Here is a 26,354-nt window from a genome sequence, read left to right on the forward strand (position 1 = left end):
TGAAGCACATTTCTTTAATGGATTTCAAGGTGCTTTAAATGTATGATCTTCATTGCCCACCTAAAGCAGGAAACGTCCCAGGAGCAAAATCAGGACCTGTATATGCCCTTCATCAATTTAAGAAAGGCCTTTGACTCTGTTAATTGTGAAGACCTGTGGAAAGTGCTGGCCAGATTTGGTTGTCCCCCAAAATTTATTAAGGTCTTAAGGCTGCTTCATGATCAGATGACTGCTACTGTTCTTTGTAATGGCTTGGAGACTGACTCTTTTGTCATCAAAACTAAGCAAGGTTGTGTTATTGCCCCAACTCTATTCTTCAACTATTTAGCAGTCATTCTGGTCCTCGTTAAAGACCGTCTTTCCATTGGAGTTGACATTCAATATAGAATGGATATGTGGCTTTTTAATATTCGACGCGTCTACTCGAAGTCTAAAATCCTCAGGGCATCCATTATTGATCGTCAGTATGCTGAGTAGTGTGCTATCCTTGCCCAGACTGAGACTGACCTTCAGTCCACACTGGATGTTTTTTACATAAGCGTACCAAAGCCTAGGACTTTCACTTAATATTGAGAAGACTAAAGTGTTCTATCAGTCTGCCTCGGGTCTTGCACATGATCCACCACAAATTACTGTTGAGGGACAGACTTCGAGCATTTCTGCTACCTTGATAGCCAACTCTCTCAAAATGTAAAAACTGACAGTGAGATTCAGCACAGGATCCAGTGCGCAAGTGCTTCCTTTGGGAAATTGCTCTGACACTTTTTCACAGATCATGACCTACGGAAGGACATCAAGATTCAGGTCTATAAGATAATTGTCAGCCCTACACTCCTTTATAGATTCAAAACCTGGGTGACCTACCGACAACACGTTAAAAGTTTGGAGAGGTATCGTCAACGATGCCTCCAGAAGATCCTTCGCATCAAGCGGGAAGATCACTGCACTAATACCAGCACCCTCATTGGAGCCAATGTCACCAGCATCAAAGCAATGATCCTTATGCACCAACTACGCTGGGTTGGGCAGTGTGTGTGGATGCCAGATTTTCACCTCCCAAAACAAGTTCTCTACTCTCAGCTCACCCATGGTCAGTGATTTTGTGGCTGTCAGCAGAAACTGACAACTAAACTACAAAGATACACTGAAAGCCTATCTTAAGAAAACTGATGTGAACATGATAAATTGGGAGGAGCAAACCACCAACTGACCTCAGTGATGCTATAACCTCCATCAGGCATTGGCCCGCTTCGAAGAGAAGCGTCTTGCCCTTGAAGATGAAAAGAGAGAGAAGGAAGGAAAAAGAAAGAGCTTTCTACCAGCAGGCAGCTGACCTGCTAGGAAATGTTGGTACCTATTGCGGGTAGATCTGTGGTTCCAGGATTGAACTCCTGAGACATCTCTGGACCCATATGTAAATCCATGGTAGAGATCATTCTCGGATCAAGGGATTGCCGACTATGGTATATCTCTGTATTTTTTATATAGGTATCCTTCTATTATCCCCACTTTACTGATGGTGAAACAGAGGCATAGAGAGGTTAAGTCACTTGACCAAGGACAGAATGAGTCCGTTGCAATTGGGAATAAAACAGTCTCCCAACTCCTACTCTGGTGTTCTAACCATTTAACCATACTGACGCCTTACAATTGCTCTTAAATATACTGGGACAAATTCCCCCTACATTTATTCTGTTGATTTAAATGGGATTACACTGATGTAAATGGGATGAGAATTTTGGCTAAATGTGCACGAGAAGCTGATTTGGGCACTCAGTATTTATCCAAACTATTATGGTAATAAAATTATTCAAAGTTACATTACATAGGAAAAAGAAAAGGGTCATGCTTCTGGTCATAAGCCAAGGTCTAGCTGATGGCGGTTAGGAAGAAACCTCCTTAAGGGGCTGGTTATTCCATAACTGTGTCCTGTGAGGTTTCTTGCACTTTCCTTTGAAGCATCTGATATTAGTGTCCATCGGAAACAGGATACTGAAATGGATGGACCTCTGCTCTTATCTGCCCTGTTCCTGTTAGCTAATTGAAAATTTATAGTTCTCTTTTGTCTTGCATGCTTGCTATGTTGCTGTGTTATGGTCCTTCCAACATGGGCAAAAAATCCTACTGAGCAACATGTACTACTGTTGACGGTAATTGTCAATCTGGAAAAAAAGAGTGAAGGTATGAATGAACTCTATAAATTGATGGATTGACCCCAAAATATGATATGCTCTAATGATCTTCCTGCTTCCAACCTTTTTCTGAGCTAGTTGCCATGGAAAGAGGGTGTAGAGATGGCATAATTCTCAACTCATGACTGCTTACCGGTGTAGACCTAATGCTTCCCCTTGCCAGAAATTGAGAACATCCTCAAATTAAGAGCTCTAAGAAGGAGACCCTCTATCTTGAGAAGTTGAGAGAGACTGATTGAGAACTAGCACAAGAAGGCAGATTTCTAGGCACGTAAACATGACCTTCTGCACTTTTTGTGTGTTACCAAGGGTTGGAAATTCTCCATCCTTCTGAGATTAAAATAAAAGGCTGTAAAATATCAAATGCTCAAGGGCATAAATGTTCAATAACATCATAACGCACTGTTGTCATGTTAAACCAGCCTTGCCAAAAATTACCTGCAACTAGACAAGCCAGAGCCACAACCTCTCACCTTTTCAGCCTACTGTCACCTAAATATCTTAACTGGTAAAATAGCTTAATAGCTTAACTGGTAAAAGTGTTAAGCAAGTAAGTTAGAGGCCACACCTACACTAAGTAAAAAGGTGCATTTTAAGCACATTAGCTAACATGTTAACCAGCATATTAAAATCCTGTGAAGACAAGTAAGTTGTTGTTTTAACACTTGTTAGCTGGTCCAAGTAAACCCTAGTGGGGAAATCAATTGGAGTCAAAGAATTCAATTTTCTTTATATTCACCTGGCTCCCAGGCTGGGTGTTCCTTTTCTCTACCCATTCTTGTCAGTAGGCCTCTCCTGCCATGTTGTTCAGCCTGGAAAGGCAGTTGAGATGTTCCCGCTAACCCATCCTTTGTTCATTCTCAATCTCCCCTCTGCAGTTACCACCTGCCTACTTGTTAACAAAGTTCCCTGCTTTTCAAATCTTCAGCCTCTCCCTCACATTGACCTCTTTTTCTCCTGGTTCCTGCTTGTGGTGTGTGTATGGGAGATGGGAAGGGGGAGTGGGAATGTGATGTGTAGGGAGAACAGGAGCAGACTGGCAGTGTCATTGCAACATGCATGTGACCATCGCAATAATAGGCAGAGCGGAAGAGGGTGAAAGAGAGAGGAGGGACACGACTCCGCATAAAGGTATGGTTTGGTGAAAGGGGAAAGGGCAGGCCTTAGTTTGATTTTTTTTTTTTTTTTTTTTTTGGTTACTCAGGCTAGGTTACCACTTTCCGATTTCACTAGTTTACAGCCTCTGGGTGTGGGGTACCTTTACTTACAAACTGCTGAATAAACCACTTAGTGGGAAGTGCTGTGGAGTGATGTCTGCCCTGTGCCCTTGTGAGCTCGGCAAAGTTCCACTCCCCGCGCACTCTTTGTGCCTGACATCTCTGGTGGTTTAAACCCAAGTCCAGAATGGAGCATTGTTCTCCAGCTCTGCTGCATAGTAGTGAATTATTGCATTTAACTTATTTAGCTTAGGACAGTGTTATAAAGAGGATGATGATCCATTGTTCTCCATGTCCACTGGAGGAAAGGAAGTAGTACTGTAATCAGATTAATCTGCAGCAAGGGGGATTTAGATATTAGGAAACTCTTCCTAACTATAAAGGTAATTAAGTACTGGAACATGTTACCAAGGGAGGGTGTTACCCCCATCACTGGAGAATCAGAAATTACCGAAAGTGTCTGCAGATCCCTTTGACTCTTGTTGTCATACAATAAGTTGGTAGCTAAAAGAGATATAACCGTTTCCTGGAATGATGATTACACAGTATTTAAGGTAAAATGTGCTCCAAAAAAAAAAAAGGGGGGGGGGAAGCTTCCCTATAACTTCCCCAGATTTTTCTGCTGTCCCTGCCTATAACATTTTTCTAGTTTGGATCATCCTGTAAATGTTCCCTGTGAAGTTGGCAAATATTGTGCCAGGTCGAGAAGATTCTGATCCTATATTGCCTTTGCGAGCAGTGTTCCCTGCACATCACTGTTTTATGCATGGCTGTTGTCCTCAAACTGCAGAAGTCTTTTTGTCACTTTCTAGCCTTTATTGTAGCATTTAGAGCATTCTTGCATTTGAGTCTGCTGACTGTCCAGTTACACTCTACTGCATTGGGGACATATGGGGGTATGGGGGCTAACTCCAGTTGACTTTTCTTCATTGTAGACCTGAGTCACCCTTGATGGTGGAGGTGTTTATGTGCAAAACATGAGTTGGTTGTTTCCTTCCCTATGTTCTCCCTTCTGAAGATGTACTTGATTTTGATGCAAAGAAATATGTTCTATGACAAGGAATTGACTATTGTCTGGATTCTGGATGACAGTAAAACAGACGGTACCAGAAAAGTTCCATGCTATTTGATGTGCTTTCATGTACTAATGTAATTATTTAAAAATGTCAGAGGAGTAAGGGAGAAGAAAATTAACAATATTTAAAAAATTAAAGATGTTTGGAATATTCAAGGATTGGTGCTGGAATGTGGAGCTTTTCATCCCTGGTCATTGGTTCAAATCCAGCAGCGGTGATTAGTTTAATAGACTCATAGACTTTAAGACCAGAAGGGACCATCCTGATCATCTAGTCTGACCTCCTGCACATCGCAGGCCACAGATCCTCACCCACCCACTCATATAATAGGTCCATAACCTCTGGCTGAGTTACTGAAGTATTCAAATCTTGATTTTAAAGATTTCAAGTTACAGAGAATTCATCATTTACTATAGTTCAAACCAGCAAGTGACCTGTGCCCATGTTGCAGAGGAAGGAGAAAAAGCTCTAGGGTCTCTGCCAATCTGACCTCAGGGAAAATTCTTTCCCAACCCCAAATATATCAGTTAGATCCTGAGCATCCTAGACCCACCAGGCAGACACTTGGGAAAGAATTCAGTGTAGTAACTGAGAGCCCTCCCCTCTAGCATCCCATCTCTGGCCGTTAATGATATTTGTTAATAGCAGTCACAGATTGGCTTGTGGCCAATGGCATGTGGCCCATCTCATCATACCATCCCCTCCATAAACTTTCCAAGCTCAGTCTTGAAATAAGTTCACTTTTTTGACTCCACTATACCACTTAGAAGGCTGTTCCAGACTTCGTGCCTCTTATGGTTAGATCTTTCTCAAATTTCATACCTAAACTTATTGGTGACCAGCTTATATTCATTTGTTCTTGTGCCAACATTGGCCCTTTAATGTAAATAATTCCTCTCCCACTCCAGTATTTATCCCTCTGATGTATTTATAGATAGCAATCAGATTTCCCCTCAGCCTTTGTTTTGTTAGGCTAAGCAAGCCAAGGTCTTTGAGCCTCCTTTCATAAGGAAGGTTCTCCATGCCTCTGTTCATCCAAGTAGCCCTTCTCCGCACCTGTTACAGTTTGAATTAATCTTTCTTAAATGGAAGACCAGGATTGCACGTAGTATTTCAGATGAGATCTCACCAGTGCCTTGTATAATGACAATACCACTTCCCTCTCTCTACTGAAAGTATCTTGCCTGATGCGCATCCTAGGAGTGCATTAGCCTTTTTCATAACTGCAAGCATCACATTAATGGCTCATAGATCTTGGTGTATTGGTCGATCACAGGATGACTTTCTCCTCCTCTGTTGCTTCCAATGGATATGACCCCAGCTTATAGCATAAATTCTTGTTGTTAGTCCCTAAGTGCACGACCTTTCATTTGCACTATTAAATTTCATCCTATTTCTGTTACTCCAGATTTCAAGGTCATCCAGATCTTCTTGTATGAAATTCGACTCCTCTTCCGTATTAGCAATACCTCCCAATTTTGTGTCATCTGCAGATTTTATTAGTACACTCCCACTTTCTGTGCCAAGGTTATTGATAGTCATTACCATCGGATGGCTGTTTAATCTTCTGCATTAAATGATTTTGATCTCAGTACAGTTCCTAGTGAACACATCGTAACAATTCTATTCTGGCTGATGTTGACAGTCAGCCCAGACATGTCGAAGTGTGAAGTAAGATGGAGAATAAACCATCTCTTCCTTTATCTGTAGTAGCGGTCTGTCCAAAATAGTGTTGACAGTGTATGAAAGCTCACGCTGCTGCTGTTGCTTATGCTTGACCTTTCTTGTGAATGAATAGGAGACTTTACTCTATAAGGCTGTCAATCCAGAATCAGTGGCTGACACTTCATTTTTATATGCACAAACCAGTGCCCCCTCCTCCACCTGTTTTCTATCCTCTGCACCCTTGGGCCTCATTATTCTAAAGTGTAATATAACATATATTTTCACCTTTCAATCCATTCATTTAAACTAATTTATTATTGATAGGAGTTATGTGCATGCATTGAGACTACATGCCTTAAACAGTGTATGTTTACGTAGTGTATCTAGTAACATGCTTCAGAAACAGGAAAATACTTCACAAGTAAAAGCTTTATATCATTAGGTTAGTAAATTGGAAAAGATGCAGGATTTCTGAGGGGGTTTCGCTCTCTTAACTGGGTATCAGGAGAAATGATGGGCTTGTGGTTCAAACACAGGACTGGGAATAAGATGACCAGGGTTCTGGTTGTGGCTCTGCCTCATATTTTCTGAATAACCTCTGGCAAATCACTTAAACTCTGAGCTTCAGCTTCATCATCTGCAAAATGCTTGTTAATGTTTAAGTCCCAGATTCAACAAAGCACTTCAGCACATTCTTAACTTTAAGCATCTGCTTAAGTTCCATTTGACATCAAGATCAAGCATGTGATTAATTTTTTTAAATTGGGACATAATGAGACACTATATTGGAGCAGCTTTTCCTTCAGACAGCATTTCCTTTTGCACTAGTTCTGATGTGAAAATTATTGTCCAGGAACATTTACACGCGAAGCAATTGTAGTGTAGTGCTTCAAGCAAAGACAAGGTCTGAATTTTAATCCATGTTGTTTTCTTTTCCCCTCTAGGATGTAAGGCTCTGATCCAGGATGAACGAGTGCCACTATGATAAACGTATGGACTTTTTTTATAACATGAGCAACACTGACACTGTAGATGAGTGGTCAGGGACAAAGCTTGTTATTGTTTTGTGTTTTGGGACGTTCTTCTGCCTGTTTATTTTTATTTCAAATTCACTGGTCATAGCAGCTGTGGTCAAAAACAAAAGATTTCATTTTCCCTTCTACTATCTGCTGGCCAATCTAGCTGCGGCAGACTTTTTTGCTGGCATTGCCTATGTATACTTGATGTTCAACACTGGCCCAGTGTCTAAAACATTAACTGTTAACCGATGGTTTTTGCGTCAGGGGCTTCTGGACACCAGCCTGACAGCGTCTCTGACTAATTTATTGGTGATAGCTGTTGAGCGACACATGTCAGTAGTGCGGATGAGGGTTCACAGTAACCTCACAAAGAAAAGAGTCACCTTTTTAATTTTATTGATCTGGGCCATTGCTATTTTTATGGGGGCTGTGCCTACTTTGGGTTGGAACTGCCTTTGCAATATCTCAACCTGTTCTTCCCTGGCTCCTATTTATAGCAGAAGTTATCTGATATTCTGGACTGTCTCAAATCTAGTTGTTTTCTTCATTATGGTGGTGGTTTACCTAAGAATCTACATGTACGTCCAGAGGAAAACTAATGTCTTATCTCCACACACTAGTGGATCCATCAGCCGTAGGAGGACACCGATGAAGCTTATGAAGACCGTCATGACTGTCTTAGGTAAGACAATATTGAAAATTATGTATAAGAATCAGTGTGGCTGTCAAAAATAACTGTAAATCTCTTGGATATTGAAGTGCCGGTGCCTGCTCACCCACTTCGTTAATAGAACCAAGAAAAATTACAAAAGCATAGGTCCAGTCAAACGATAGACCAAATGTCTCCTCATCTGGTAGCTGCTTAAACGGTTTGGTTGTAGACAGAACGTGGTTTTTTTTCTATAGTTAAAAAAAAATATAGAAAGGTCTCTGGAAGGAAGAGGTTTGATTAAAATTCACAGCAGCATTACCAGAGCATTTGTCGAGATTAAAATAATAAAATATGGGGGTTTTAAAGGAGTCTAAGGGAGTTAGGTGCCTAAATCCCATTGAATTTGAAAATCTGAGCCAGAGATTAAATTCTGTGGGTGTTTAACCTGTAGGTGTAGGATTTGATCAATGAAACACTAAAGTTGTTTCAGACCTGCCTATCTCGCTGTGTCGTATTGCTACAGCTGTAGCCCACAGAGGTAACTAGAACTTCCTTCCGTATCAGAGAGGGAGCTGTCTGCAATGTATTCTCAATGGGGTAGTGCTCAACCTTGGATTCATTTCCCTTCCGTTAATCTGTAAAAGCTCAGTTTTGCTGACGTTCTGGATACACAGGTTGGTCCATCTTTTCACCCAAGCTTTTGGAGAGGGGGAGTTGTGATAAAGGCTGATGCTGGAGTGCATGTTGGAGTGTTTGCAGGTTGGTTGTTCCTCTTTGGGAAAACTGCTGGGTTTTATGCTGTATATTTACAATACTGTAATAGTCGCCTAGAGCCCTGAATGAGCTTTACATTTTCTTATCACTTTAAACAGATAAATAGTGAAAGTCTGCAATGTTGAACAGGGCCCAAATATTACATCTTCCGATACTCCCATTACAGATGTACTGTTCTGCCCTTTCATTGCCCTCACTAGGGATAATTTAGTATAATTTGCTCCCCCTGTGTAATGACTTTGATAGTCAGCGTGAAACTACTGCAACAAAGAGCCATAACACCAAAGAATAATCAGACAAGAGCTCCCATTTAATGAGAACTGTGTACCCATTGCCATTTCTGGGAGTACTTTCTTCAGAGCAAGATTTACTTGATTTTACAATTTCTTAATATCCAAATAGGGTTGGAAGTTTTACAGGACCACATGCTGCAAACTCGCTTGCTTTTCTAATAGCAGAGGGTGTGCTTTTTGGTATGTAATTGTAAATTTGGTATGTGAAAAACACCCAGTTAACAGCCATACAGACTGAAATCCTCCATCTCAGTATTGCCAATCCCAAAGGTATGAAAATCATGAGCCAAAGTTCCTAAAATTTTGAGATTGGTCTAAAAATCATGATTTTTAAAAATATATATTGTGTGTTGATCTGTCTTCTGATTTTTGAACTCCTCCTGCCCATTCCCAGTGTGTGTGAGACAATTTGGGTTGGCAAATCTTGCAAATGTATTGGGTAAGGTGATTTTAGCCTCAGCTGTGGGAGCGTTCACTCCCTACATCTGCCTGTCCCATGCCCTGCAATCAATCCTGGCCCTCCTTTGCCCCAGACCCCATATTTGCCCAGCCCTCACATCAGTTCTCCTCCTGCAACTTCGTGGGTTCTTCACCACTCCCCTGGGGCGGGATAGGGGTGCTGCAGAAGGGTCCTCTTCTCCCCCTTTCCAGGCTGGGTATTGTAGGAAGGGAGGCATCGACACACGCCTCACAGGGAGGGAGGATGGAACAGGGCCGCCCTGATCTGCAGGATTCTTTCTGCTTCCCCCCACCCTCCTGTGAGAATGGTGTCTCCTTTCTTCTACCCCAAAACTCCACTCAGCTCTGAGTCCTGGGCAGTCAGAGGGCAGAGCTCTGCAAACCTCCGACAGCAGCCCTCATTGGATGCTCATTCCCAGGAGATGAGCAAGTAGGGAAGGCAGCCAATCAGAGGAGGCTCCCTCCCCACGCCAAGCAGGGCTGAAATTCACTGGAACTGCTGGCATCCTGGCGAGATGGCTCCAGCTCTACCAGACACATGGAGAAATCAGGAGAGTTGGTGACACTGCATCCATTTGGCCACAGAAGAGGGGGACTGACAAGAGGGTGTCTGTACTAGGAGGAGCCCCCATCCCACCAGTATATCTGGGCCCTGTTCCACTTCTGGGGGTGAGAGAGAGAAAGAGAGATGCTGCCGATTGGGACCTCTGCTTCTGTAATTACACTGTCCAAAGGGCCAAGCAGCTTCAATGGTGATGGTGCTTTTGCAGTGTAATTAGGAAGTGGTCAGAGACCCTGCTTCTCGAAGCTGTGTATGGAGGAAGTGAAGGAGTTGGGGAGTCAGTTGCAGTTCTCTGAGTCAGAGCTGCCCGTCCCAGCGCCAGTCTGGGCTGCACGGGTTCTGCCCTGAGGGACCTTATGCCCAATGGAGGCTAGAGCTCAGCTCTCCCACCCCTAACACAATTGGTGCAGGCAGTGGAATCACCTTCTGCAGCTTTCCACTGGCTAAGATTGTCAGTTATCTCCAGTTAGCTGCTTACATACTGCAAAGTGGCCTTAGCAGACTGGGGAATCCAGTCCAAGATCTCTAACTCATTTCAAATGCTCCACTAACTCCATCAATTTTTAACGTTTAGTTCCTATAAACTGGAGCCAGGTTTTATCTAGTGAGCCAGAAACAAAAGGCCTCAGAATCTCGTTACGAGTCCCCTGTATCCTCCAGTTTCTGTGTCACTTAATCAACAATTGTTTTTTCTAAAAGGATATTGATAATCATAACCAGCTGAGGATAAGCTGTCAGTTAAAGCCAGATAAATTCAAGTGAGAAATAAGGCACAAATATTTAATAGTGAGGGTGATTAACCATTAGAAGAAACTATGGAGGGACGTGGTGGATTCTGTATCTTCTTTAAGACTTCAGATTCAGACTGGGCACCTCCTGGAAGATAATCTTTAGTCAAATGAAAGTTATTGGGCTCAATGCAGGAGTAACTGGATGAAATTTTGTGGCCTATGCTATATAGGAGGTCAAAGTAGATGATCTAAAGGTCCCTTCTGGCCTTAAAATCTATGAATGAGGTCTATGTTTCTTTGGGGCTGATTTAGTAAAGATTTTGTCTGGCTCTGGTCCCATAAAAGACAGCACAAGAACATTTGGTTTTGGGGGGCATGGGATGTGGTTTTGTGACTCGGAAGTGGCTGTAGCAGTGCAAAAGCCAGATTTATGTTTTGTTTAACTCGACTCTTCAGTTTTCAAATAGAAATCTGCTCCCAGGATTTTAAAAGTTGCAAATACAAGCTTTGCAGTAAGTCTTAAGAATGCTAAGGAAAACAAGATGACCCTGAGCATCCCGCTTTACTCGCTGGTAGAGATTTATCTTATCTGTCCAACAATGAATAGTTTCTTTCATAACCATCCTGCACATATAATGGTATTTAGTACATTGGTCTTGTAGCAGCTATTAAGAAGGAATAGCTTTGTTGTAAGGAAGGCAGTTTCTGTCTGTACTATATGATTCTGAGATAGCAGTACTAAGGAGGAGGCATGTGTCTCCAGCACAAGAAGTTCACAAACTAAGTACAGTTATCTTTCGTATGCTGTGTCCAAGGACATTGTTTACAGAGTCTAGCAGTCTGATTTTTCACTAGCATCTCTGGTCCTAGTGGAAGCACCAAATGGAAGGTGATAAGTGTTAAAGGACCATTTGTTGTAAATACCACGGATTATGCATATGTGGAATTAAATCTAAATAGCACCTGATTTTCAGATCTACCACAGGACTTTTCTAAAATGCAGTTCTTTTGTTATCTGAAGCAAATATTATTGTATCGTTCCAATCATGTTGTTAAAATTAATTCATCCTTTCCTCGTTTAGATTAATTAGTCATTAATACACTGTTGCCATCCTATTAATGTATTGATGGTTTGTGTTTGAGCTTTGAAAAATCATAACACTGTGCTATAAATGGCATGGTGACAAAGCTTCCAACCCCTTAATGTCATGCACACACACTAACTCTTCAGGGGGAGATTTTTTTCACCAGAAGCTACTCAGCATGTGCTCACCGTCACTTTTAGTTTGTAGTAAGAAAATATATTTTCCCCTCTTACTCAGATGGTTAATATCAGTTTAAAAAAAAATTACAAGAAGTCTAAATGAACTGAACCACTGTTTTGAAAGGGACTGGGGAAAACTGCATGGTTGTCTACACTTCACTTGGACAGGTCTGTGCTGCTTTTTTTCTGACCAGAGCAAGAGAGCATGCAACACAAAGGTACCACATTTAGTTTTAAATTTCCTGTGGCTACTTTATCAGCATCTCTTTGGATGGGTAGAAAATAGCATTACTGTAAGCTGCAGATACAAACTGCTGTCCTTTCTAGGGGATATGCATGCAGATTGCGGTAGCCAGCTTTTAAGATAAATGGAAGGGAGGAATTTAGATATTTGAGAATGAATGATTGTGGAATAAAGAATCCTCTGATTCCACCCATACGCCCTGCAGCTCACTTTATCTCTGTTTAATGTTTAACCAAAAATCAACCAATATTTATCTATAAATCCATGTCAGAATAATAGAAAAGAAGTTAAAATTTAAATGTTTAACTTTCCTTGTATCCATCTGAAAAATTCCTGAACCATTGTAATCCTTGTCATCCTTGTAAAAGTCTTCTCTATACATGCTGGGGTAAAAAACATCAGGAATGCTTCTTCTTTCTTTACTCACTGAACTCCCAAAGTAACGCCCTGATCCAGCTCTAAGAATCGCCAGGGTGTAGGGATCACATTGTGCAACTCACGGTGCCTGCAGTGGTCACTTGGTTACTGAGTTGTCTTGGCATTTTTAAGGCAAATTCATCTGGTGATCATGGCGAAAATGGCAAAATAATATTGAGCACTTCTGAGTATGTCACCTTTCATCAAAGCACATCGAAGTACTTTAGAAACCGTAAGTAAGTAAGCCTTACAACACAGGGCTTTGTCAGGAGCAGCATGAGCTAGTGATTAAAGCAAAGAGTAATGTCTTTTTGATGTGAAACTTCATGTTTTTTCAAAGATTCACTCGTCCATTGTTAGAGCATTTCCTCCTCTGTTACTTTCCCATTTCTCTTTCATGTTACAACGTGTTGGGAGAGATGGCATGAAATGCTGGATTTTGTTCCTATGAAAGTCCATAGGATTCTTGTTGTGGGAACAGTGGGAAGTCTTTGTCCCAGAGAAAACAAGAGAGTACTTATGAAGTGAAGCTCCGCTTAGAAAACCCTCCCATTTGGAAGGAGAAAATTGCCATCATAGGATTCTAAAACATGTGCCAAACATGATCTTGATTAGATGCTTAAAGGTGCAGTAGACTGTAATTGAGTGCTGCTTTTAAAAAACAAAACTAAAAAACACTCATAATAAGCAATTATCTGAGCATTTCTTCCCAGGCCACAGTTGCATGTTTCGTTCTGAGAAGCCACACACAAATAAATACGCACTTGACGCTTGTCATTTATATTAAGTCTTTTGACAACACAAAAACAAAATATGTCAGCAGTGTGTGTTTAATCCTGAAATTATGACTGTTAGTTTTTTATGCCACCTGTCTGCTGTGTAGTACACAGCAAAAAATATAGGACCAGATTCTTCAAAGCTCAGACTGATTGCTTGGTACAAGACTTGGGAGTGGGGGCACAGTTGCCCTCCCACCACCAGTCCTCAACTGGCACTGGGCAGGGGTCCTGGCACAGATTACTGCTGAAGGGGATCATAATTTGAAGTGGATGGGGGACTGGACTGGGACTCAGGAGACCTGGGTTAAATAACTGGTTCTGCCACATGCTTCCTCTGTGATCTTGGGTAAATCACTTCATCTACCCAGTGACTCAGTTCTACCTCAGTAAGTGTTAATAAAGCTTGGGGGTTATGGTGATAAAATCCATTAATGATTGAGAGGTGCTCAGATACTATGGTGACAAGCACCATATAAAATAGGTAGTTAGGTAGACACATGCATAAGTGCAGCCTGTAGGATCAGGCTCCAGGAACAGAAAAAGGGACTCAAAATGTATTTAAATGTCTGTCTCTTGTGTCAGGGTGAATTTTCTCCTATTTCTGTCTAGTCCCATTGATTGATTTAATTATTTTAGCTTCTCACTCTTTCTTTAAAACACACAGCAAATTGTACTGCACAATGAAATACTCCTTCACATTAGCAATTAACGAATAACTTCATAAATTAAAATTTTGTAGACTAGCTTGGAAATAATTTTTTAAGATGCTTTCTAACATGCGTTCTCTGGGAGTGGGTGAAGCACTGACCACTTTTTTTCTAGCACAAAAAAAGCTATAAGGATGGTGGTGGGGAGGCAGCGAGTATACATCCTTAATTTTCTGTAGCTAAGATTACTCACAAGATACGGCTCTGTAGCTGTCCATTTGAACTGTAATCAGGCCAGAGCTGTGGATCATATTTGTCTGACTCAGCACGGAACTGTTCCTGAAGTTTCAGGAAGGCTGCACAGTAATTTTAGAGAGTACCATTTCACATGTTTGCTTCACTAATCCCTTAAGTAAAACAGATTCTGCTCCCATTGAAATCAATAGCAAGTTGGCATTAACTTCAGCTGGTGCACCATCAGCCCCAACTAATGTCATAGGAAATAGACATCAGCCTATTGTAGTGAGCATATTGTACTGCACTCCTTCAAATCAACCATTAAAATTTTAGCTTAGTTCACAACGAATAGTTTTCTATCTTGGAAAGAATTTTTTAGGATGCTCTGAGACATGCATTCATAACCAGACAGGCTATTGTTTAATTGCGCTGTGCAAAAAGTGTTGGAAACTAAACCATGAACTTATTTCCTGTTTTTTTCACATGCAAAATAATCTACCCAACTAATCTTTTAAATATTGCTATTTCAAACAGTGTGGAACTGACACGTCGTCATGCTTAGTGCTGATTTTAGCCCAGGGGAGTTATTTTTGATGCCATGTGCTTAAATCCCTGAAGATATTCTGAAATAGAAAGAGTGCCTGAGACCGCTTTAACTAAAAGCGGTTCAAATAAGCACTGTTTATAATAATTATATATGTATCATTGCCATAAAACTAATTGTTCTGGCTAAGGCTTTACTGCATGTCTTTGCATTCTTTCCAGTGTGTTTCATTACCTAACAAAAACAGATAATTCCTAGCAACGCTGCATTTTGTGTGCTGGTACAAGTTACTTAAACTAGAGACAGTTTAATGGCTTGATCCAGCTCACCCTGAAGTCGGTGTCAGAACTGCCATTCATTTGAGTGTGAGCAAGTTGAAGGCCTATGTCAAGACTGCTTGGCAAAACAAGGAGAGTGGATTTCTTATTAATAGGACTCCTTATGCTGGGTAACCTTCAGGGATGTTTGACTTAGATATAATAAACCCTTCACGTTCACGTTTTCTGATGTCTTTGCTTAGTCTGTTTGCCACTTACAAAGCTGCTTGTGTTTTTTAAACACTGATTTCCATTCACAGGCTCCCTGTCCTATTTAACCCCCTGCGAAACCATAGTGCTGCACCTGTGACGTCACAGTGCTGCTAGCTGTGATACCTGAAACATGCTTTGCTGCAGGAGGAAGCATAATAAGCAGCTGTCAGCATCAGTGTTATGGGAGGTTGGGTGAAATCCTGCTGGCACCTTCTTCTGTGTAGAAGAGTACCAAAGAGCAGAAGATACGCAGAGGGAAGACGGTGTGGCCATGTGTGCCATTGGCACGCTGCTCTCCCTCTCCTGCCATGGGCTCAGCTGCCCCTTCTGTGGGGTAAGGTGGCCTCTGCTATCCTTTCTGTGTTGAGTTCTGCAGGATGGATCCTGCAGTGTAAATTGTAGTAGGTTGGGCTTTGAACTGGCTGGGTGGCTGCTAGGCCCACAGTAGTCTGAACAGCAGGCCCTTCTCCTTCAAGGGTTCAAACTGCCCCCTTCCAAAACCCTCCCACCCTGTTTCCTTCCTGTCCTGTTGCATTCACTACTCAGCATTCTCTTCCTGCAGCCCCCGCTCTGATACTGGCCATCTGCACTTGTCCCTATCCTGCGGTGAAAATCCCTTTCTCTGCTTATGGAAAAAGAGCCTCCGTAGCCATCCCAGTTTCTGCTCCTCTCCCAACTTAGTTAGACACCTAATCTGCCCTCCTTCAGTCCAGGCTGCTGTCCCTCAACCTGACCAAACCCCACAAGTGGACGTGGGCAGACTTGTCCTTTAAAGATATGTCTCTTGGGCTACACTCATATCTTCCACCCAGGCAGATGCTCCACGTGGAGAACCCCAGTTCTCTTCTCCAGCGAACAGTTGCACTCTGCAGCTCAGATCAGTGCCTGGGTCATGGCCCAGAGGGTCACTGTGCCCTCTATGTGCAAATCAACAGCAGGACATGACTCTTGTTTCCCATTTAAGAGGAAACACTATTTTTTCAGAGGGGTAGGTAGCCGTGTTAGTCTGTATACAGCAAAAACAACGAGACTCCTCATCACAAGAAGTAATTGTCACTGTTCTCACATTCTCACCTTCTAATCAACAGTTGTGAATAGGCCTCATCTACCCTAACTGAATTGACTTTGTTAGCACTTGCCCTGTTTCGTTTCTTACCCTGGTATGAATATATATATACCTCCTATCTGTGGTTTCCATTTCATGCATCTGACGAAGTGGGTTGCAGGCCACGAAAGCTTATGCCTGCAGAAATTTGTTAGTCTTTAAGGCACTGCAGGACTCTTGTTACTATCTTTTCAGGCCTAATGAAGCATTTGTATTTTTATAACATTATAGCTGCTCATTGTTTAATGATTAATTTAAAGATTTATTTTTCATCTGACTGAGTCACATGCTGTAGGATTGCCTTCAGTGGGTGGGTGGGCTTCATGTGAGAGCCCAGATTTGAAAACCTTCAAGGCACCAGATTTTTTGTAGCTGTCCCTGTCTCTTGGGAAAGAGGAATATTACTGGGTTTAATTTGGGGTAACTTCTATCTGGTAGGCTTTTTAGTGGTAGATCTGTTCAGTGATGAGGTACAGTATGGGGACTTTGGTAGGAGCAGCTGAAATGATTCTATCTCTGATCTACCGAGATTTGGAAAATGTCTGGTTTACGTAGACTGGAAGATGGAAGGTCTATGAAAGAGGCTTAATCTCTCACTGATTCATTTTGTGGCATCATCCTAACTAAACATATAAATATGCTGAAAGGGAAGATCATGACTGCCATGCAAGTCAAAACATGATTTTTCAGTTTGTTCAGGTGAATGCACACACAAGCTTGCCAGTATTTCAGCATAAACATTCATGACTTTGAAGTTAAGGGTTTTCTGTCTAACGAATTTAGAGTTTTTAAATTTATAACTTCTACCATTGTAATCAAAAGTGCACATGTGTTTAAGGCAGTTGTTTAAAAAGCTTGACCACCCTTTCCTTGTCTTAAACCAATGTCCTGAAACGCAGTGCTAGTATATGGAGAGCTTTGTGGCAGGGCACATCAGAACTATCAAAAATGCAGATCTTCCAGATGTATAGGAATTCAGTGCAACTGGAAATGATGCAATATACAGGAAACTTACTGAAGCCTTAGTGTAAAAATCTCCTAATTGACCTGGGGGCACAACTAATGACACATCGTAACTAGGTGTCAATCTTGTATATCCTCTGTGAGATGCAGAGCTATTCTTCCGACTCACCCTGGCATCCAGACCAGATGTCTCTTCAGTCCAACTAAGTAGTATGAAAACCTGAAAGTTGCTCTGAGGCATGATACACTTAAGGCAGGTCTGCACTGGAAATGATACATCAACCAAGCTGTAGCGCGTCTGGTGAAGACACTGTGTGCTCACGAGAGAGCGTCTCCCACTGACATAGCACGAGTGTGGACAGCACTTAGGTCCCTGTAACTTGTGTCGCTCAGGGGGTTGTCTTTTTCACACCCCATAGTGACGTGAGTTAGATTGACTTAAGTGGTAGTGTAGACCTGCCCTTAAAGTGAATGACAGGAGATCCTGCAGGGTGAAAACCATAAGAACAGACAAATAAATAGGGAGTCAAGGCTCCAGTCCTACCTGAGAGCTTTGTTGCATAAGGTAAAAATAGAGACTGATCCTAGAAAGGAAGTGAGTTTGGACCAGAGCCCATTGTGTGTGCGATGTTAAGGATAGGGTGTGACACTAACCTTGTTCGTATACATGATTAAATATATTTTGGTGGCAGTGGATCCAAAGTAAGAGAGCCTCTTGAAAGAGCCGCCCAGTAATTGTGATGGTGTCCCTTACCGTGTACTGCCCTACAGCCTTTATTATCCTTAGTTATGTAAGGCTGTGTCCACACTGCAAGCTAGAGGTGTGATTCCCCTTCTCACATGCACATTCTCTCACTAGCTGTCATTGAGCTCACGCAAGTATAAATAGCAGCATGGCTATGGTAGCAAATCTGCCTGAAACTGGAGGGTACGTACTTTAGCACAGCTGCTGCAGCTATGCTGCCGTTTCTACTCACGCTAGCTTGATGAGAGTGAGCACAAGTACAGGTATGTGGGCAGGATAATCACACCCCTCACTCATAGTGTAGACCTCGTCTAAATGTCTAGAGTTCCAACTTCCCACCAGGGGAAGTGAGGGGATGTTGTATATCTCACAGTAGATACTAGAGAAATGTCTGCAAAGGACATTTTGCGAAGTCCAGTGGCTGCCATTAAATTCTTCACAATTTTGTCTGTGCAAGCAGATGTATTTCCTAAAGCTTGTCATGTGTTGTCTGCACAAAATTACTAGCTGACACTTCTTAAAAAATACATTTATTCACTAATTTGGGGCCTGCTCCTGCTCCCGTTCACCTCCGTGGAAGCAGGACTGGGTTCGGCAATCTGCAGTGTGGTAAAGAATAAGTTCTGTGATAAACTGCTTCTTCTGTTTTTTACTCGTACGCGGAGATGGTTTGTGTGCTGTACTGTTCCATTGAAAGGAGCTGGAGAGTTGGCATCCTCCTTTAACCCTTGATGTTTAATAAAGAGTTGCAGTGAGTCCCTAGAGGCCCAGAAATATTCAGTGACAGTTGATGTCAATGTAGAATGTGTGTCTCTCCTAATTGGGGCCTATTCTAATACCCATTGAAGTCAATCAGAGTCTTTCCATTGACATCAATGAGTTTTGGGTAAGTCTTGGTGCAATGAACCTCTACAGTGTTTCTACACTGCATACTCTGTGAGAGTTGGTGTCTCAACGATTTATGCAATGTTCTGGATCTGAACCATAATCCATGGTGCAGAGTTGATTACCAGAATTAATGTTCTGAGGTACAGTTCTGAACACCCTGTTTAGAGAGAGACTCATAACTCACTGGCATCAGGATTATAATAATTGATACTGACCACTAATTCAAAATTAACCCATGAAATAAGTATTTAGGGTCACAAAAATCCTGACTCAAGCTAGAGTAGGGTTAAATGCATCTTTTATGAAAGTTCCAGCCTTTAATCTTTCCATTCTATGGCATGTTATTAAAAAAGAATATAAATCTGGGTGGGTGAAATTTGTTTGCTTACTTTACGAAGCGGTTTACAATGGAAGGACAATTTAGGAATTATTTTGCAATCTCCTAACAGGCAGTAAAGTCTATATAACGTTTTTGTCTTCTGTATGTTTTTTCATAAACTGTAACACTTATTAAAGCTTTTGAATTCATTTCTAAGTTCATGTGGCTTGCTCTTGGAAGGTGCTGAGTCGTCTCTTTCCCTTGAAAACAATAGAAGCAGTGGCTGCTCATCATTTCTGAAATTAGGCCATGTATTTCTTTGTGTAGCTTGTTGGGGGGAGGGGAGAGGGGATGTATTAGATGTACAATGCAGTAAACTTGATGTTACTGTTAGAATCTTAACTCTAGCATTTCCCAGTTCTTTGATATTAACTGTGCATTCACTGATGTATTTACACAATTTATATCTACGAAAACTAAACAGTATTATGAAAATGAATGTGACTTCCTTTTTTAATATCAAAGCTGTGGAATGGATACCAAGACCACCAAAAGAGTATTTCAGTAGGGACATGTGCATAAATGCCAAGAGAATTCTTATTTGTTTGCTGATTTTTAAAGCTCAAAAAAGGGAAACTATATCTTTATACATGAGCAGAGTTTCCTCAGTGTATCATCCACAATGTGACTTGTGCAGAGTTGTAATTTTCTATTTTTGCAAGTCAGGCAGCAATTGTGGCTTGTGCTAAGTTAGTATTATTGTACACACAACTGCATTTCCTTGGGCTCGAAAGCAAAGAATGACAAGCTGGCAGTGTTCATGCTGGGATGGAGGGAGATGGCTGGTTTGATGCCCCTCTCCCTTCCACTGTGGCCCACAATCAGTCTGAAGATTCTTGCCCCTTCCCCTGTAGAAGTATGATTCCCCCCCCGCGCCCCCCCCCGTTCTGACAAGGATTGCAGTAACATGTAGGCATGTAAACAAGTCTTAAATCTTCCTTTCTCTTTCTCTCCTGTTTTTATCCTTCCTGGATGTTGCCACTTTTCTCCTCCTTTCTGTGACACGTCTCCCCACTGTACTGGCTTTGCATGTTTGTGTAGAGTTGCAGTGAGTGTGGGTTTGTGGTTCTTCCCTCCTCTTCCACTCAGAGGCTCCCACCCCTCTTGCTCCTATTGAGGGCCTTGCTGCTGCCCCTCATGCAGTGAGATTCCTGCCATTCTGACCACCTTCCTGTCTGAACGAGGAAAACCCTGCCTTTCTTACTGCTGTGCTCGGTTCCATCGCTTTGGGTACCGAGGAGGTGCCTCACCCTCTGCCCTTCACTTCCTTTTGTTGCCTTTTTCCCTTCAATACAATAACTCATCATTCCCCCCCCCCACTTTCCTCTTTTAGTTTCCCATTCCCAGTTCTCTTGTTCTTCCTCGATCTCCCCTGTGTCGGGATCCATCTGTGTCTCTTCCTCTGCTACTCCTGAGTTGTCTTCTTTCCAGTGTCCCTTGTCCTCTAGCCAGCCCATTTCTTACTTCCCTTTATCTCCTCTAGCTCTTCTGTTTTTCCCTCCTCCCCCCCCCCCCATAGATCTTAATTGCTCCCCTCACAGCCCCCCTCTCTCCACTCTTCCCCCAGGAGCCCTCTCTCAAAATCTCCTTCTTTTCTTAAGGCCTTTGCCTCCCATGCACCCAAGAACCTGGTTTTCCCTTATGCAGGGGAACTGGCCAGGAAAACTAACTCCCTCTTGGCTCAGTAGCTGCCTGGCCCCTCTACCTCAGTGCACTGAGTCCTGCGGAGGAGACTAGATGGGGAGCTGAGGGGGGGGAACTTGGCAGGTACCTCATCCCTCAGGGAAATATTCCCTTAGCCTTGACGCCCATCGCACAAGATCCATAGAATGGGCTGTGAAGAGAGAGGACAGACAGTTGCCAATAGGGAATGGTGTGACAGGGTACCCAAAAATATGCCAGACTGAGCACCGCAGCCTGGGGTAGTCGGGTCATTTTGAACCTTAGCGTATTCAAAGCACATGCTTTCCTACTGGATGAAATTAGCAGCATGCTTGTGGCTTTGCAAAACAGTCAGTTGTAGTCTGCTTAACAGGCAGGAGATTTGCTGTCTCCTTGGGGTGTGTAGCATGGCGATCTCTTTCCCTGCAGCATACTGAGTAGAGAAGTGATTAACGGAGGAGTTCCTTCTACTTGCCAAAGCATCAGTTGCATCAGCTCAGCTGTATTTGCGTCAAAGAATTCTTCTTAGCCCCATGTGTGTCTTCTAGTTAGAGTGGCCAAATTAGTGTTTTAAGGGCCTGATCCAGCTTCCATTCAAGGCCGTGGAGAACTCTTAGCACCCTAGCTCATGCTTTCTTTGATCTTCCAAATGCTTATCTATTACCTTTTCAGTGCTTTCCAGGGATTTGGTTAATGGATGTGATTTTTGTTGATGTTTCCCTGTACAATTTGGTGTATATTGTTCTTAATGAATCTAATACTCTTGGAGGGGAAAAGAACTTGTGTGCCCAAAACCAGGATTTATCGAAGTCTGAAACCATTTTTCTTTCTTTCTCTCTCTCTCTAGGCGCATTTGTGGTCTGTTGGACCCCTGGGCTGGTGGTTCTGCTTCTTGATGGTCTGAACTGCACTCATTGTGGGGTTCAGCATGTAAAAAGGTGGTTCCTCCTCCTGGCCTTGCTCAACTCTGTCATGAATCCAGTCATTTACTCTTACAAAGATGATGAAATGTCCAACACCATGAGACGCATCATGTGCTGCTCTTCTGATGATAAAAGCCAGGATAGACGATCTTCAAGGATTCCTTCAACAGTGCTCAGCAGAAGCACAGATACTACTGGGCAGTTTGAAAACAGCATTATTCAAGGGACTATCAGTGGCAAAGGAAATGCGTGAGCTCTCCAGGGATATGCTTTCCCGAAGAGATACGGAGTGCGAGGGGAGTGGCTCAGAACTGGAGAGCACTGAATGTGTTCACTCTGTTCCAAAGCCCAAACACTACACTATTACCCTGAAGTCCTTGTAAATAATTACCCAAAGGAAAAATACATTGTATTGAAGAAAAAACTTTCTGTGCTGGTTTTTTTTTTTTTTTTTTTTTAAAGTACATGAGATTGTTTTCCCTATAAGAGGAATAAACTTGTTGAAAGAGACTTTCTATGCATGGAAACAAAATACAAACACTCTAGTGGAACCCTCCTTGCTAAACACCTGCAGGAAGAATTAATTGCTAAACAATACGTTTGTGACTCTCTGAATTTATGCGTTTGATCAGGTTTTATGTATCTCAAAGGGAAACTTTTGGGGCCAGTAGGCCAGAAATATGCCTTGTTTGCTGCCTCTGTTTACAAAGTGCATATACTCATACATGCCCCTCCTCCCACTTCAACACAAATTCTATTCCTTAAAACAAGTTAGTACCAGCAACATGGCAGTCAAGGGCAAGCCTATAATAACAACCCATGGTGTGCATATGCAACTGTACCCACCATGCGTTGTCAGCAGAGGCTGAACGCTACCAAAAGCACAAGCCACTACTACTTGAGTGCCAGGAGTGATTGCATTAGCTGGAAGTAATAAGTCCTGTCTCCTCCTCTCCCTCCCCACCCCCCCATTATCTGGGCCAACTATTTCAAGGAGGCAGAATCACATGCACTTTTCCAATGTGTTATATGTAAACTCTGGATGTGGTTGAGTGGGAAATGTGGCTGAAAACAGATTTCAGTTTTGAAGTTTTACAGGATTATTAAAACAAAAAACCATGAGCGAAGTCTGTTAAAAATATGAATGAATTTACATTTTTGCTCTTTTTTTAAAAAGTCAAGTGTGTTGGAAAGATACAAATCAGAATATGAATGGATCTCTCACACACTGTACAAAAACTAGACTGGACCAGATTTAATCTTTTGATTAGGGCTGGGGATCTTGAGCCCATGAAACTGCAGCCAATGAAGACTTCAATAACCAAGTTCTTATTTTTAATCCGTGACTAATCAAATGTAAAATATGGATGGAATAACTTCCATTCTTTGTGTTTTTAAAAGTGGCTGTATTACCTGTGGACTGTGTTTAGATCAGGGACAGATTTAAAGTTCTAGGGCAACTGTTTCAAAGGTGGTCCCTAATTTTGGGGGGGCCCTCAGTGTTTGGGAGCCCAACTTTTGAAGCCGCTTGGGCTTGAGTTTCAGAAGTACTGAACCCTGCTCAGCACTACAGAAAATCATGCCCAAAGTATCTCAAATTGGTCATTCAAAATCCGAGTTCCTTCAGAGAACAAACTCAATAGCAAATGTCATGTTGAAATATGATGTAGCATATTAATGATGTGCTCAGATTCTGCTTTTGATTCCACCTATGCATTGACATCAGTGGGTTATATTGGTGGATGTGAAAGTAGAATTTGGCTCGGAGGATATAGTAACTATTTTAGGTAAGATATTAAAGTTCTTTATGTTACATAAGGGCCAGATCCTACAAACCCTGTCTAGAATGGGCAGTTCTTAGTCCCTGGGGTTGTCCTATTACTAACATGAGTCAGGAGTTGTATGTGTGGCCCCTAACGTTTCAAGGTAAATATTGTATTTATATAACTTGCTGAAAATGTTGACACTTTTTTTGCCATTATAATGAACATTTTTGTGCAAAGACTACTTCTGTGGTTGGTAGTTTGGAAGGTTTGAAAAGCGGTGGATGTTATTTTTAGAGGTGATGGCACTATAAAGACACGAGATGCAAATATTAATGTCTGTAGACTTACTTTCTACACACAGTTTATAATAATGAGGCTGAAGCTCATATACAAAGCTACCCAAAAATAAAATGCTTCTTTAAAATGAAGTATGCATTTTGTTTCATGTTTGGTTAGCAGTGAAATGTGAGTGGGCTGCATGGAAGACAGCACTTTCTTACTACAACAGATATGACCACTCTTGATATTTTGTATTCCTCTGGGTCCTTCAGAGTGAAGATTGGTCAAAGCTTGACATAAGAGTGGAAAATGGAAATGAATTCCTATCCCTGAGTAACCATAAGGAATATTTGTTTTATTTCAGTGGAATTCTCATAGTTATTAACAGAAGTGTCTACAGTCATAGGTGGGTCAGAGCCTAAAAAGGATTCAGTTTATAGTCCAGAGAATCCCTGTGGTGTTTAAAGCTCTAGGCCAGGCTTTTCAAAAATAGTTTTTAATATTGGGTGCCTCAGTTCTTGCGAACCCAACTTTTGAAACACCCTGAGGAAAAATCCATGTAGGGGACTAGAATAGCCTTGCAGAGTTTCCTCTCTCTTCTTCCATTGGGAACATGGGAGTATTTGGACACTTTTTTAGGTAAGCAGGACTAGATTGCAAGCTCTCTGGGGAAGGGGCTCTCTTACTTCGTGTTTGTACAGCATCTACATCATACAATGCACAACCAAGAAAGATCAAGTTCGGAGTCAGATCAAAATGCAAATAATAAATAATACCCTCAGTGGAAGGAGTCCAAAGGTTGTATATCCACTTTCCCAACCAAGAAAAAAGTGGTTTGAAAACTGTAATATCACCAACCCTCTCAGCTGTATGTTGTACCCTCCATTTTAGCATTACATTTCCCACACAGAGCTGCCGTTATTCTGTTACACTTCTTTACTAAAAAAAAAAAATTTACATTAGATTCCCTGGGATGGTAAACTAACACTATACAAAACCTTCTAGCCCCATTTCATGTCTTTTCCTCGATACCCTTTTGCTGTCCTTCTTTCTGGACTTCACCATACTCAAAGCTCTGAGGTTAATCCATATTCATGGAACCATAGAAATATGAGGCTAGACGGGCTCTTGAGGGGTCATCAAGTCCAGCCCCTTGCACTGAGGCAGGACCAAGTAAACCTAGACGATCACTGACAGTTTGTCCAACCTGTTCTTAAAAAACTCCAATGTTGGAGATTCCACAACCTCCTTTGGAAGCCTATTCCAGAGTTTAACTAACCTTATAACTAGAAAGCTTTTTCTAGTATGTAATTTAAATCTCTTTTACTGCAGATTTAATCTGATTCTTCATATTCTGCTTTCAGGAGACATGGCAAACAACTGAATACACTCCTGTTTATGATGGCCCTCAAGACATTTGAAGACTGTTATCAGGCCTGTGCCTCAGTTGTCTGTTCTCAAGCCTAAACATGCGTATTTTTTTTTAACTTTTCTTATAGACCAGGTTTTCTAAACCTGTTATCATTTTTATTGCTCTCTTCTGGGACTCTCTCTGGTTTGTCCACATTTTTCCTGAAGTGTGGTGCCCAGAATTGGATACAGTACTCCAGCTGAGGCCTCCCTAGTGGTGAGTAGAGTGGGACAATTACCTTCTACATATGACACTCCTGATAACACACCCCAGAATATTAGTCTTTTTCACAGCTGCATTACATTGGTGAGAGACAAGGCAGGTTTGGTAATATCTTTTTTTCAACCTACTTCTGTTGGTGAGAGAGACAAGCTTTCAAGTTACACAGAAAAAGAGCTCTGTATTGCATTGACTCATATTCAGTGTGTGACCCACTGTAACCCCCAGATCTTTTCAGCCGTACTACCACCTAGACAGTTATTCCCCATTTTGTAGTTATGTATTTGAGTTTTCCTTCCTAAGTAACATACTTCACACTTGTCTTTATTTAATTTCATCTTGTTGATTTCAGACCCAGTGTCCTCCAAAGTACTAGCAACCTTTCCCAGCTTCGTGTCATCCACAAGGATACTCTCCACTCCATTAGCTAAGACATTAATGAAACTATTTAATTTTACTGGACCCTAGAACAGACCCCAGTAGGACCCCGGGAGTTATGGACTCCCAGTTTGACAGCGAACCATTTATAACTATTTAACATTTACTTTCAAAATCAGACAAGCACTATAGCTTTCTGGTACACTAAGATGCTGACCTCTGTAGGAAAGGATATTTCTGAGCATTTCAGATGAGAATTGGTCTACAAGCCTTTATTTTTTTTTTAAATGTAAGGTTAAAATGCAAGAAAAGCAATTCAAAGAAGTCAGGGATC

At 41.8% G+C, this 26,354-nt stretch overlaps 1 protein-coding gene across 1 annotated transcript in view; it reads left to right on the plus strand.

Annotated features, from left to right (window-relative positions):
* LPAR3 (lysophosphatidic acid receptor 3) overlaps window positions 1–24,161 on the plus strand; it is a 30,915-nt gene extending 6,754 nt beyond the window's left edge. Inside the window, exons 2-3 of the mRNA XM_067538562.1 lie at window positions 7,095–7,851; window positions 21,892–24,161. Coding sequence (XP_067394663.1) covers window positions 7,116–7,851; window positions 21,892–22,220 — 1,065 coding nt within the window. The 5' untranslated portion in view covers window positions 7,095–7,115 and the 3' untranslated portion in view covers window positions 22,221–24,161. The remainder of the gene's footprint in view (window positions 1–7,094; window positions 7,852–21,891) is intronic.
* Window positions 24,162–26,354: the final 2,193 nt, after the last annotated feature.

Source organism: Emydura macquarii, unplaced genomic scaffold, assembly GCF_026122565.2.
Source record: "Emydura macquarii macquarii isolate MOO-44397 ecotype Brisbane River unplaced genomic scaffold, CSIRO-AGI_Emac_v2 contig_480, whole genome shotgun sequence".
Lineage (NCBI taxonomy): Eukaryota > Metazoa > Chordata > Testudines > Chelidae > Emydura > Emydura macquarii.